The 13,391-nt window shown below is 44.1% G+C and overlaps 2 protein-coding genes across 2 annotated transcripts; both read right to left on the reverse strand.

The window, feature by feature from the left end:
• Positions 1-1,410: 1,410 nt before the first annotated feature.
• LOC136480791 (transcription factor TEOSINTE BRANCHED 1-like) lies at positions 1,411-12,909 on the reverse strand. Its single transcript, XM_066478242.1, has 5 exons — positions 12,884-12,909; positions 4,490-5,095; positions 4,244-4,393; positions 4,042-4,100; positions 1,411-1,793 (listed from the first exon to the last, which is right to left on the reverse strand). Exons 1-2 carry the CDS (start codon positions 12,907-12,909, stop codon positions 4,681-4,683), a joined length of 441 nt encoding a protein of 146 aa, XP_066334339.1. The 3' UTR covers positions 1,411-1,793; positions 4,042-4,100; positions 4,244-4,393; positions 4,490-4,680.
• On the reverse strand, positions 1,691-4,676 carry LOC136480790 (mitochondrial carrier protein MTM1-like). Its single transcript, XM_066478240.1, has 5 exons — positions 4,670-4,676; positions 4,490-4,581; positions 4,244-4,393; positions 4,042-4,100; positions 1,691-1,793 (listed from the first exon to the last, which is right to left on the reverse strand). The coding sequence occupies exons 1-5, from the start codon at positions 4,674-4,676 to the stop codon at positions 1,691-1,693; spliced, it is 411 nt and encodes a 136-aa protein (XP_066334337.1).
• Positions 12,910-13,391: the final 482 nt, after the last annotated feature.

Below are 13,391 nucleotides of genomic sequence, written 5' to 3' on the forward strand. Positions count from 1 at the left end.
TATATATATATATATAGTTATGCTCTATTTTTTCCTTTCTTATTCTTAATAGCTTTGCTTCTGTTTTGTATGCTTTATATGAATATATACAGAGTATTTGTGCTTCTCTTTCTAGCTATATGCATATCCGATCCCAAGTACTGGTGTAGCGGGACTTATGGAAAGACCGCTGCGAGGAAGGCCGTGTGGGAGCCGTCACACTCCTCCTACCAGCCTTTGGTCGCCACTGGAGACCCTGCAGTTGATGGTCACCTATTCCGCGGGTATCATTGAAGTGCATGTCGTTTTGGTGGGACCATGGTAATAATAAACTGGTGGAGAGAATTGGAATCAAGAGCCCCCAGGGATTTTTTTTAATTTTAACACTTTTTGAAAACTAATTTTAAATCTAACACGGTCGATTTTTTTAACTAACACTTTTGGCCGCGCCTATTGCACTGGTGCGGCCAAATGCCTGTGCCGCGCCATGCATGATGGCGCGGCAGAGGGCTGACGTGGCGGAGACCCGAATCATTGACCGCTGACGGGGCAGGGGCTGCCGCGCCACCGATCTTGGCGCGGCACTGCCGCGCCCTGATCCATGGCGCGACAGAGCTGAATAAGACCGGCCCGCGTCCGCCAGCGGCCGAGCAGCGCAGCAAGGCCGCCTGGCCGCCGCGCCCGCGTCCGCCCGCGCTAGCCCGCCGCCGAGCACCACTACTGGATTCAGGTTCTTTGCCGAGTGCCCGAGGCACTCGGCAAAGCCTTTGCCGAGTGCGGCACTCGGCAACGAACACACGGCAAAAGAAAAGCGACCGTCACGGCTGGATTCAGGTTCTTTGCCGAGTGTGTTTATCGGGCAGTCGGCAAAGAAAAGCGACCGTCACGGCGCCGGCCCCGTTGACGGTCACTTTGCCGAGTGCCAACCCTGTAGTCACTCGGCAAAGATTTTTTATTTTTTATTTTTAAAAAAATTTATTTGCCGAGTGCCAACCCTGCAGGCACTCGACAAAGATTTTTTATTTTTTCTTTACAAAATTTCTTTGCCGAGTGCCAACCCTTCAGGCACTCGGCAAATATATATATTTTTTTAAAAAAATTATTTTGCCGAGTGCCCCCTGTCCGGCGCTCGGCAAAGTTTGAATTTTTTTTAAAAAAAAATTCTTTGCCGAGTGCCCTATGGCCGGCACTCGGCAAAGTTTGAAATTTTTTTTAAAAAAAATCTTTGCCGAGTGCCATGGTCACAGCACTCGGCAAAGCTGGAAAAATGGTTTTCTGGGCGCCCATTTTTCCAACTTTGCCGAGTGCTGCGACCATGGCACTCGGCAAAGGGGTCCTTTGCCGAGTGCAACACTCGGCAAAGTGACCCAAAACGGCAATTTTTAATTTTTTTTACATTCCATCATGACAAATAAATTCATACAAACATATATCACATATATATCTCATCCATCACATATATATCTCATCCATCCACACATCCATCCGCACATATCATATCCATCACAATATATATCACATATATAATAATAAGTGCTCAAGTCCATCCAATTACAGGAACTACCTAATAAGTTAATCAAAGCAGCTTCAGGCCCCCAAAAACATGAGCTTAGACGATGGTCCAAAACCCACCAGGAGGAACTGGAGCCTGCTCCATGGCAAAAACTGATATGTTATCCTCGACCGAAATGGACATTGTCCATGAAAAAGCCTATTGAGTCTTCACTGCTGAGCACTCTGATCTTCCAACTGATGGACCAGCACGTGCAACCCGTGGGCCGACGCCTGTGAACAGCCCTTTTATGCCTCCAGACCTGCCAGAGAACAATATAAGCAAGCGGCAAATCACAATTATGAGTATTCTTATCAAACCAATTACTAAACTAGAACTAAGAAAAAAATTTATGGAAGTAAGGAGCTCCACGTCACCCATTTTGCCGTTCACATTTGAACAATTCTAATCTAATGGACACAAATGTAGCAAGGCAAAACTAACTAGATCAAAGATCTGCAACCTGCTACAATTTCTTGGGAATATCAAAACTAAACATGCAAGTGGCTAAAACGTTCTTCCTTAATACTATTCCAAAAATGAATAATAATATAGATCTATAATAAACTACATGAACGATGGCAGATTATTTTTCTGCAGCAATGTGCAGATTCAACATACTAGTTCTTTCAGAAATCTTGCTGAAAGTTCAAAGGAAAAAACTGCAGGCTCAACATCAGCGAATTTGAACCAGCACAATTTATACACAAGGGGAAAATGAGTGCAGCATGTAGGCAATACAAGGTTTTGTACCGATGGAATGAATATGTCATGAATCAAACAAGCAAATGCACAAACATCTTGGGCGGGCCGCAAATGGTTCAGCAACTGTGCCTAAAAGACCATGGGCCTCATTTATGGCACCTATCCAATCCGCCTACAATTTTCCAGCCTGTGAAGCTGCAGCATTGATTCGTGTCGGTGCTCAGTTTGGCACCAATGTGGTAGATCACTATTCTCACATAAAAATGACAAACAAATTGTTCAAACCGCGAAAACTAAATCCACTAATCTAAAAATATGGAAATTGTTTCTGGAATTTTATGTCAAGTGAAGTTCACCCACTAGATTTCCACTTATGACCCAGCTCCTAAACCTTTAGGGGTGTGACAGAAGGGCAGCCCTGACACTACAAATGTTTAATAAACAGTTTCACCTTTCATGTGCAAGGTTGTCATCTCACTGGTTTCCAATATGTACATAAAAGGAATTTGTATCAGCATGTTTCCCTACCCACCTATTGGTGTATGTTTTGCGAACATACTGTGACCCCCACCCCCCCACTACCACCACCACAGAAAAAAAAAACATGGACCCAACCGCAGAACCAGATTATTGGTTTCTGGATTATTATGGAAATGACCACCCAAGGCAAATCAAATTTTCTCTAACAAAAATATGCCCTGCTATTTTCATCGTTTTTGCTAATTCAATCTTCTAAAGCCGTCCAACTCTGATCAACTTCCTTATTGCTCATAGTCATAAGAAACAAAAAATCTAATATTTTGTATCATATATCCTATTAGCTTTAGTTTGCTAGGTTTCACACATAAATGTTCAGAAGATGCAACTTTCAAGAGCAAATTCAAGCAATACCTACAGAGATGTCAATCAGTAAGTAAACTCATTGATCATATTGATCCTATTAGTTTAATTGAAGAAAATTATTATATGTGTATTATGCATAATAATTGCTACTATGTGTATTATGCATAATAATTGCTACAACAATGAACTTAAGTTTAACAAATACAATCAGAATGACCAAGGGATTGACTTAGCTTGATCTAGTTTTCTAAGGTCTTGCTCTCACTAGCTTTTGAGGCATATTCCTGGTTTCCTATGTCAGCCTATAAATTGAAACTAACACACATAAATAACAATTAAAAGCAAATAATCTAAAACCTGACAGCAAGTCCTTATTTTCGATGTATTTAGGATAGTAATCAACTGGAGTTTAAATTAAGGATAACTTCCAAAAGGTTGAATTTCTTGCGATGATGATGAAAACAGTCATATATTTCAAAAAGAATCTTGCGACTATTTTATAAATAGTCAAATAGATCGTAAGATTGAAGTGTTGATCAGTCTGCCAGGTGCATTGGCCCAATGGCACACCAGACTCCACTTACATTCATGGAATATTTTACACACAAATTCGCTAATCAGATTTCTTATATTTAATTGAATGGAAGCGGTAAATGAGAATGTCATAAAGTCAGGGATGAGTTTTAAAAGAATGTCTCAGGCCGACCTATGTGTCATGCCTGGGGTTTGCAAACTGGAGTGTAAGAAATCAATTAGGTGAACCCAACTTGCTACTGAATAGAGGCAATGGTTGGCAGCAACTCTATTGGGGTACAGTGGACAACATAGAAAGAGCATAGTTATACGACCAATTGATTGAGCCACATGTAGTGTTCAAAACTGAAACCAACACAAGCACAATAACAAATGTACAGCCCATCAAACATGCTATTTTATATTTTGGGAATGAGGTATTTCCTTACCTCCATATCTCAGTTAATGTTTGCCTTGTAGTCATCCTCATTGCCTTCTCAGTATCTTTCTGAAATTTAGAAAGAAAGGAATAAGAAAAACAGAAACAGGAATAAGAAATGGCAATATGCAGAGTATGCCCGCATAAGAAACATGTAGCAGGTGAAAAACAATGGAACATGAAGTATACAGAGTACCAAATAATACACAAACCTCTATCTGTCTCCTTGTTTTTGCAACATCCAGAGGGCATGTAGCACCAGCAGCAAGACTGCCTGCTACAAAACCAGCAGCAAAATTTGCTCCCAATACACTAGCTGCATTGCCTTCTTCTCCAACAAGACCAAGCAGTTTTCTTCGAATCTGCACATGGTGTTAGCAAAGTGAGATTCATGTCATGAAAGTGCGGCATGAATTTAACAAATAGGAGTTCCCATGACCAAGAGGGCAGAAACTTACAGGCTCAAGAGTTGACCAGCATATAGCGGAGAAAGGAACATCTCGAGCAAGTTGTGCACCCACCCCAGTCCACAGAACACGATAGTTTTGTACTGTTTCACCAATCAAAACAACAAGCTGTTAGAATCAAGACAAGAATACGGGAAGTTGACAAGTGCCAAAATTAAAGTTGATGCCAACATGTCATCCGGTTAAAAAGAATATGTATAATCGACTAGTGACAAAGCTGCGTCATCGCTGCCGCCGACGCTTCGCTGGGAGGGCTCGGTGGCGGCGAGCCGTTCGATGGCCGGCTTGGACTGGGTGAGCAGCCAGTCCACCGTCTTGTTGGCCTTATCGAAGCCGAGCCGGTCCTGCAGCGCGAAGAAGTCGCACGCGACGTCGAGGGACAGCCGCATCCGGCGGTCGCGCACGCCCTGCGCCGTCCGGATCTTGCTGTGCCTGTCCGTCCGGAACGGCCGCTTCCGCGCCCGGGCGTGGCCCTGGCCCTGGCCGGCGGCGGCAGGCACTCCGTTTCTTCTTCCTCCTCTCCTCCTCCTCTCTTTCTCCTCCTCCTCCTCCGGCGGCGCGGGCGGGGGCGGCGGCGGCGCTGGCGCGGGCGTGCACCTGTGCGTGTGTGCGCTGTGTGGGCCAGCTGGGCCGGGAGGTTAAATCCCCTTGCCGAGTGCCCCAGATCTGACACTCGGCAAAGTTGTTTTTTTATTTTTTTAATTCTTTGCCGAGTGCCATCTGGTCTGGCACTCAGCAAAGAGAATTTTTTAAAAAAACTTAATTTTTTTAAATTCTTTGCCGAGTGCCACCCGGGCCAGCACTCGGCAAAGAGGGGTTTTCAATTTTTTTTAAAAAGAAAATCTTTGCCGAGTGCCATAGGTCATGACACTCGGCAAAGAGTCTCTTTTGCCGAGTGTCATTGTTTGGCACTCGGCAAACCATATTTTTTTCCACTTTTGACCTCCAAACTTTTTATGCAGCCCTCATACAATACCTGGTACTACATGTTCCAATGTGGCACATTTCTCAAACTTTTTCTATATTTCTTTAATTTATTTCATTTAATTGAATTTTCTTGGATAATTCAAATTATAACTGCTAGTCATTCGAATAATGAAAAAATAAATGGAAAAATGATATTCATGTTATTTAGTATAATGTGAGGCCGTATCCAGGAACAGACCACCAATTTCGAACATCTTGTTCACGAAACATGACCACAAACTTGAGGTCGAGTTGTTTTTAAATTCTATAAAAAGCAAATGAAGTCCGAAAATCATGAAACTAGTCCAGATGCCATGATATCATATGTGAAGGCTGTGATAAAAATTTGAGGAGGTTTCGCGCAAGTTTGTCACGTACGATGCTTACCACCTCGTCGGCCTCTTCACGAAATCATGAAACTTCTTTGGAGATTGTCCTGGTTTATAAGCATCGTACGTGATAACATGCATGAAATCTTCTGAAATTTTTATCATAGCCTCCACATATGATATCACGACATCTCAACAAGTTTCATGATTTTCGGACTTCGTTTTTTTAGAATTTAAAAATATTTCGCACGCAAGTTCGCGGTCATATTTTGTGAACAAGATGTCCGAAATTTCGGGTCCGTTCCTGGATACGGCCTCTGAAAGGTTGTAATGGCTAGAGGGGGGTGAATAGCCTAATAAAATTCTACAACAACACTTAACAAATATGTTAGACAATTATGAAGCGAAGTGAATGTTGCCCTAGCCTACTAAAATGCAAGCCACCTACCACAATTCTAGTTTAGATACAATATATCCACACAATGGCTATAACACTATACCAAGTTAGTGTGCTCTCAAATCCTAACTAAAGAGCTACACTAATCTAACTAACAAGCTCTCACAACTAGCTACATTAAAGAGCTTGACAACTAGTTTGCGTTAATATAAAGAGTAAGCAAGATAGCTATACCGCCGTGTCGAGGAAGGAGCCAATCAATCACAAGAGAGAATAACAATGGAGACCAATCACCTCGGAATCAAATGATGACACAATGATTTTTACCAAGGTTCACTTGGTTGCCGGCAAGCTAGTCCTCATTTTGGCGATTCACTCATTTGGAGGTTCACGCGCTAATTGGCATCACACGCCAAACCCTCAATAGAGTGCCGCACAACCAACACAAGATGAGGATCACACAAACCACGAGCAATTTACTAGAGTACCTTTTGGCACTCCGCCGGGGAAAGGTCAAGAACCCCTCACAATCATCACCTCCGCTCGATGATCCTCGCTGCTCCAAGCTGTCTAGGTGGCAGCAACCACCAAGAGTAACAAGCGAAATCCGCAGCGAAACATGATCACCAAGTGCCTCTAGATGCAATCACTCAAGAAATACACTTGGGTTCACTCCCAATCTCATAAAGATATTTAATCTATGATGGAAATGAGTGTGAGGGCTTTGGCTAAGCTCACAAGGTTGCTATGTCAATGCAAATGGTCAAGAGAGTGAGCTTGAATCGGCCATGGGGCTTAAATAGAAGCCCCCACGAAATAGAGCCGTTGTATCCCTTCACTGGGCACAGATCAGGGTGACCGGACGCTCTGGTCCTACTGACCGGACGCTGGTCCTCAGCGTCTAGTCGCCCGATGGCGGCCACGTGTCACTGCCTTCAAACACTGTTCGTCAGATTTCAACGGTTAACTGTTGACCGGACGCTCCGTATAAAACTGACCGGACGCTAGACCCTCAGCGTCCGGTAATTTACAGTAAGGGTCCAAAACCGATTTTTGCCGACCGGACATAGCCCAACGTCTGGTGCTTAACCCTAGTTACTGTGCCGTCCGACAACCTAACTGGACGCAGCCCTTCAACGTCCGGTCGCTGAGCGACCCAGCGTCCGGTCGCAAGACCGACGCCAGCATCTCACTAGCACATCTGACTGGACCCGCCGGTCCCTCAGAGACCAGCGTCCGGTCACTCTGTGACCAGCGCGACTAACTCATTTTCAACTCTAACTTCTTCACCCTTGCTCAAATGGGCCAACCACCAAGTGTATCACATTGTGCACATGTGTTAGCATATTTTCACAAATATTTTCAAGGGTGTTAGCATTCCACTAGATCCTAAATGCATATGCAATGAGTTAGACATCTAGTGGCACTTTGATAACCGCATTCCGATACGAGTTTCACCCCTCTTAATAGTACGGCTATCAAACCTAAATGTGATTACACTCTCTAAGTGTCTTGATCACCAAAACAAAATAGATCATATTAATTATACCTTTGCCTTGAGCCTTTTTATTTTTCTCTTTCTTCTTTTCAAGTTTAAACACTTGATCATCAACATGGCACCACCACCATCATGTCATGATCTTCATTTGCTTCTCCACTTGAAGTGTGCTATCTATCTCATGATCACTTGATAAACTAGTTTAGCACTTAGGGTTTCATCAATTAACCAAAACCAAACTAGAGCTTTCAGCCTCACACTACACTCACTAACATGACTATCAATTTTTGAATCACTAAATTCCATTATTCGTACCACGTGTAGTTCAAATTTATATTTTTCAAAAAAATTCAAGTAAACGAAATAAAATAACTAAATATATCAAAAAGCCACAAAAATCCCCAAATTCTAACAAGGAGTTCCTGGTGCTTTAAAAGGTCTGCACAAAAAATTTGAAGGCCAAAAACAAAAAAAAACTTTGCTGAGCGCCGGGGCATGGCACTCGGCAAAGGGGGTCTTTGCCGAGTGCCAAGAATAAGGCGCTCGGCAAAGAGGATTTTTTATTTTTTTAGAAATTTACTCTTTGCCGTGTGCCTCCACAGGGGCACTCGTCAAAGACATTTCAAAAAAAATTAAATCTTTGCCGAGTGCCGTGTCAGGGGCACTCGGCAAAGTATTTTCTAAAAAAAAATACTTTGCCGAGTGTCAGATCTGGGACACTCGGCAAAGACTTTTCAAAAAAAATTAAATCTTTGCCGAGTGCCGTGTCAAGGGCACTCGACAAAGTACTTTCCAAAAAAAAACTTTGCCGAGTGCCAGATCTGGGATAGTCGGCAAAGACATTTAAAAAAAAATTAAATCTTTGCCGAGTGCCGGGTCATGGGCACTTGGCAAAGTATTTTCCAAAAAAAACTTTGCCGAGTGCCTAATAGCAGGCACTCGGCAAAGAAGGACATGGCCGAACACCATTACGCGGGGCAGCCTATTACGAGTGCCGCGCTTTTGCCGAGAGTCTGGCACTCGGCAAAGAAGTCATTTGTCGAGTGCCCTTTTTTGCCGAGTGCCCGGCACTCAGCAAAGAACTCTTTGCCGAGTGCAATTCTTTGCCGAGTGCGGCACTCGGCAAAGAAGGTCTTTGCCGAGTGCCCAATTTTTGACACTCGGCAAAGAAGTTTGCACTCGGCAAATGCTCTATTTCTAATAGTGCACGCCGGCCGCCACACCACGAACGCCGGCAGCCTGGCCCCTGCCTCCCTCCCTTCCCTTCCATTCCCCGACCGCCTCCCTCCCTCCTCGTCCTCGTGCAAGGTAATGACGCACATTTTATTTTCGTTTGAATGGTGGATAGTATATTATGAATGGGAGCTAAGTTTAGGAAAAAAATTATGTTTGGGAACTATAGTCTACGGTTTGAAGGAAGATATTAGTTTGATTTTATCAATGTTAAGGTTAATTATTTAGTTAGAAGTATGTTTACCATGTCTATATTTGTTGCTATAATTGTCGGTTATATTATTTTAGTTGCATTGCAAATGATTATATTTTACATTAATTTGCGTTGTTTTGATTAATGTTTAATTTGAACCGTTTTATTAGATGGAAGACATGTTTCAGGAGCAGTTATGGCGAAAACGGGGTCATCCTAGAGAATTGTACCCCGACGAGTCTAGCAAAGATGCCCCCGTCCCACCTGAACTCCATGTCCCTAACTGTGATTGTGGTCGTCCGGCCGACCTGTTTCAATCGAGACATCCGGACACAGCGCCTCGTTGTTTCTACACGTGCAGTCGTTTTAATGTAAGTAATTGTTTCCGTATATTTTTCTTCTTCATTTGTATTACTAGGTTACTAATATTTTGTTGATCATGGCAATGCAGGTGACCCTAGCCACAGCAACAGGGTTGTGGTTGAGAATTGGTACTCGGACGACGAGTTGCTTACTCAGTATGTTTCTGACTAAGGATTTTTGATTGCGCCGTCAGTTAGTTCCAAGCTTTATTAATGATCAATGTAGCTATGTAGTAAAAATTTCATTGTGTTGTCTTATATTCCATTTGAACTACTGATGTATTGTACCCATGTATCATGTACTCGGATTACACATGATCGATCTTAAGTGATCACATCTGTTTGTATCATGCGTTGAGAATTCCTAAAACGAACGTAATCATGTTAAATTATCTCAAATACAGCGCTGTAGCACACTGGTTCAGTCGCGCCATAGCCCAGGCTCTGCCACGCCAGAGTCCACGGAGCGTCAGTGCCGCGCCATAGACCACGGCGCGGTAGTGACGCGGCCAGACAACGGCCAGCCTCAATCGAGTTGTTGTCGGTGCTGTAAAAAACTTCATGTGCTGCCGTGACCGTGCGCAAGTTCAAACTAAAATGAAGCAAATAAATGGACGACAAGTTCCTACATAACATGTTCATTGGTTTATGAGTCTACAAGCTTTCGATGACAATATTCGTTCGACATAAGTTCGACGTAATGAACTAAGTCTCAGAAATGTAAGGATCCCTCGAACGCCTATTGGAAACCTCGTCGTCCGGTGGAAGAAGGGGGTCGTCGTACCCCACCTCAAGAAGGGGGTACAGCTGGTGCGGCGTGGGAGGGGCCATCCTATTACAAATTGATAAACAAAGAGTTAGAGTATTCAAATTAACAATATTCAGATTAACATTATGCAGCATTGCAAAATTTGAACTACTTGTTATGCAATACGAACACAATATGAAATCACCTGCTGCCCTCGTATTCTATGCCAGCTAGCCCTGTGACTAGATTGTTTGCAAACGGAGCAAAGATTCCTGCCACGGGTCTCGTTGAAGTCTCCCCCGCCATACATGTCTTCGTCGTACCCTCGCATAGCGTCCATGTCCCCCTTGAGTCACTTCTTCTTCCTCCTACCCTTCCCTACCTTCATTAGATTCAGATACGACACGTAGTCATAACCATTATAAGGTGGCCACTGTGTTGGGTCAAGGTATGGCTCGAAGCTCATCTCCCAAATACTAACGGTGTTCGAACAGAGATACAAGAGTGACATATATGGCAGATCCTCATAGTTGTACCCGCGAACCCTGCAGGCCGTGATCATATGAGAGCAAGGGGCATGCATGATCTGAGGGACGTTGCAACTGCACTCTACCTTTTCAAGATCAACTCGGTAGTTTCGTCCACCATAATGTTCGCCGCCCAAACTTGTGCCGCCCTTGCCCCATACACTAAAGATATGGTGGCGGGGTCCATCTGGCTCGGCGGTGTGCTGCTTGGCCAATTCCCCGGCCTCCTTCAAATGTTCAGCTCCGACCTTTCCAAAATGCCCCTGCTCAGCTATATTCCTCTGCGCAAGTTCCCACCTCTTCACAAAATATTCGTTGCACTTATGAAACGAGAACTCAACAATTCCAGACACAGGCAACGATCGAACTCCGGTGAATACATGATTGAAGGACTCCGAGGAGTTAGTGGTCATGATGCCATACCTGAAACCCCCCTCGTCATATGCTAACGCCCACTGAGCCTTCTGTTCCATCTGTGACTCTAACTAGGCCTTTCCCGATGCATTTACCATCTTGTCTAGTTCTCTCTTTATCTCCTTGAACTGGTGCTCTGTACGTACACAACATAGAGCCTTTACCTTGTCACATACCTCCTGCTTCCGCTGATGCTGCCAGAAATTAGCGGCAAAGTGTCTCATGCACCATCTATGTACTAGAGGCGGGAACCCATCTATATGCTCAGCTGCAGCATTAAGAAGCCCTGCGTGACGGTCCAAGATCAAACATATAGTGCGAGTTGGGCCAAGCACTTGCACACGTAGAAGCCGCATGAACCATGACCATGATTCATTGTTCTCTCCCTCTGCGAAAGCAAAAGCCATGGGTACTATCTGGTCCTCAGGATCAACAGCAGCAGCCATCATCGCGGTGCCCCTGCACTTTCCTATCAGGAAAGTGCCATCAACAAGTACGACTGGCCGACAAAACTGGAATGCATGTTCCGTTTGCGCGAACGACCAGAACACACGATAGAGGACATGCCTCAATGGGTCCTGAAAAAACATCCCTCCGGTGTCCACAAACCATTTCAAGCTAGGGTTGTAGTAATGCATTGCACATAAGATGCGAAGCACCCTATTGTACGCTTTCTCCCAAGTACCCCATCGAATCGCCAGAGCAATTTGCTTAGCACGGCAAGCCTTTCCGTACATCACATCATACCTAACGAATCCAGATATGGACTATTGTAAGGAAGACACCGAGATGTCGTTATTATCATCAACGAGCCCAATATATGACGGGCAAGGTAATGTGTCGTGAGCTGCTGATGACTTTCCTTCCCCCTATTGTCTAGGCAAGTGTGGGGTTCGACAACTTTAGTTATCCTCCACTTGCCATCACTCTGTCTCTTTCGTGCATTTAACCTCCACATACAACCGTTTTTGCATATCACGTGGTACCTCAACTCCTGGTCCGAATGAGTGATGGTGTACGGCCTATGGTGGTACATAGCATAGTCCTAAAGGAAGAGTTTCATCTCTGACATTGTGTTGAATATCATCCCCTTCCTAAGGGTTTCTTTCTCATGGTTATACAATGAATTCCTACACATCTGCAGATCGATGTCACAAACTGCCATATCCGTCATACTGACATCCCTATAGTTCGAAACGCCCATGAAAGGTATGTTCTTGGACCTTAGTTGTTCAAGCTCAGTCGCTGTGTAAGGTGGTGGTGGAACATACTGCTGTGCTTCGCTAATTCTGGCCCATGAATCATAGGGGGTATCATCTGTAGCCAAATCTGTGACTAGTCTACCCTGAGCCTGGACACCATGCAAAGCCTCAGTTGGTACTGGTAATGGCATAGTATGAACCGGTACCGGCATGGCATCAGCTCGTGTTGGCATAGCATCTGTACCTCCTTGGTCATCATCAGAATCGTCTGAATCACTGCTAACTACATCACCGATCCCGTCCTCCTTCTCCTGCTCCTCCTCTCCCCGTTCGAAATCATTCACATCGAAGTCATTGCTTATACAACCTACTGCAGTTGAATGAAACTGCTCCTGCATCAACTGACCATCCAAATCCATGTTACCCTGAGTTGCTTCCCCTTCGACCCCCAATTCTTGCTCATTGCCTCCAACACCGTCAATAGACGGGCCGGCCTAAACACCCTGCATCCTGTACCCATTCTCCACCACCACCTCAGCCATGGGCGCATTAGAACCTTGGAGAACCCTAGTGTAGCGGGACCAGTGAGCAGGGTCGCGCAAGGGCATGAAGACATAGTGTGCCCTAGTCTTTCCAGTATCAAACCTCCCCTTCAGTGTGAAATCACCGCCAAACTTTGCATTCAAACGGACACAAAGGTCGTTGAAGCTAGGAGGTTCATCAAACCATTCCAATTCTTCTTCCATATCCTCAAACATACCATCTTCTCTCCTAACACTTTCTCCATACAAAACTCTAACACAACAATCTATCTGTAAAAGCATTTCAAGAAACTTCATCAAGTCATCGAAATCATCGTACGTAATGTCCATATTTATATTAATACATATTCTAACTATAACTATACTAACTAATCTAATATTAACATCTATACAAGGCTAACAACAACAACTAAGTAGACTAAATACAATGTATAACTAGACTAAATAACTGTACTAACTAAACTACCTAACTTTACTACCTA

The sequence above is a fragment of the Miscanthus floridulus genome, chromosome 9 (genome assembly GCF_019320115.1).
Source record: "Miscanthus floridulus cultivar M001 chromosome 9, ASM1932011v1, whole genome shotgun sequence".
Classification (NCBI taxonomy): Eukaryota; Viridiplantae; Streptophyta; class Magnoliopsida; order Poales; family Poaceae; genus Miscanthus; species Miscanthus floridulus.

Bases quoted from the DNA above. Each gene is read 5' to 3' on its own strand.
- LOC136480791 (XM_066478242.1), bottom strand. From the start codon at position 12,909: ATGGCTGAGGTGGTGGTGGAGAATGG. The intron at 5,096-12,883 runs GTACAGGATGCA...ACACACGCACAG, and splicing joins GAGGTGGTGGTGGAGAATGG to GTGCACGCCCGCGCCAGCGC.
- LOC136480790 (XM_066478240.1), bottom strand. The intron at 4,101-4,243 runs GTTTGTGTATTA...TCTAAATTTCAG, and splicing joins AAACAAGGAGACAGATAGAG to AAAGATACTGAGAAGGCAAT. The intron at 1,794-4,041 runs GTAAGGAAATAC...GTTCTCTGGCAG, and splicing joins ACATTAACTGAGATATGGAG to GTCTGGAGGCATAAAAGGGC.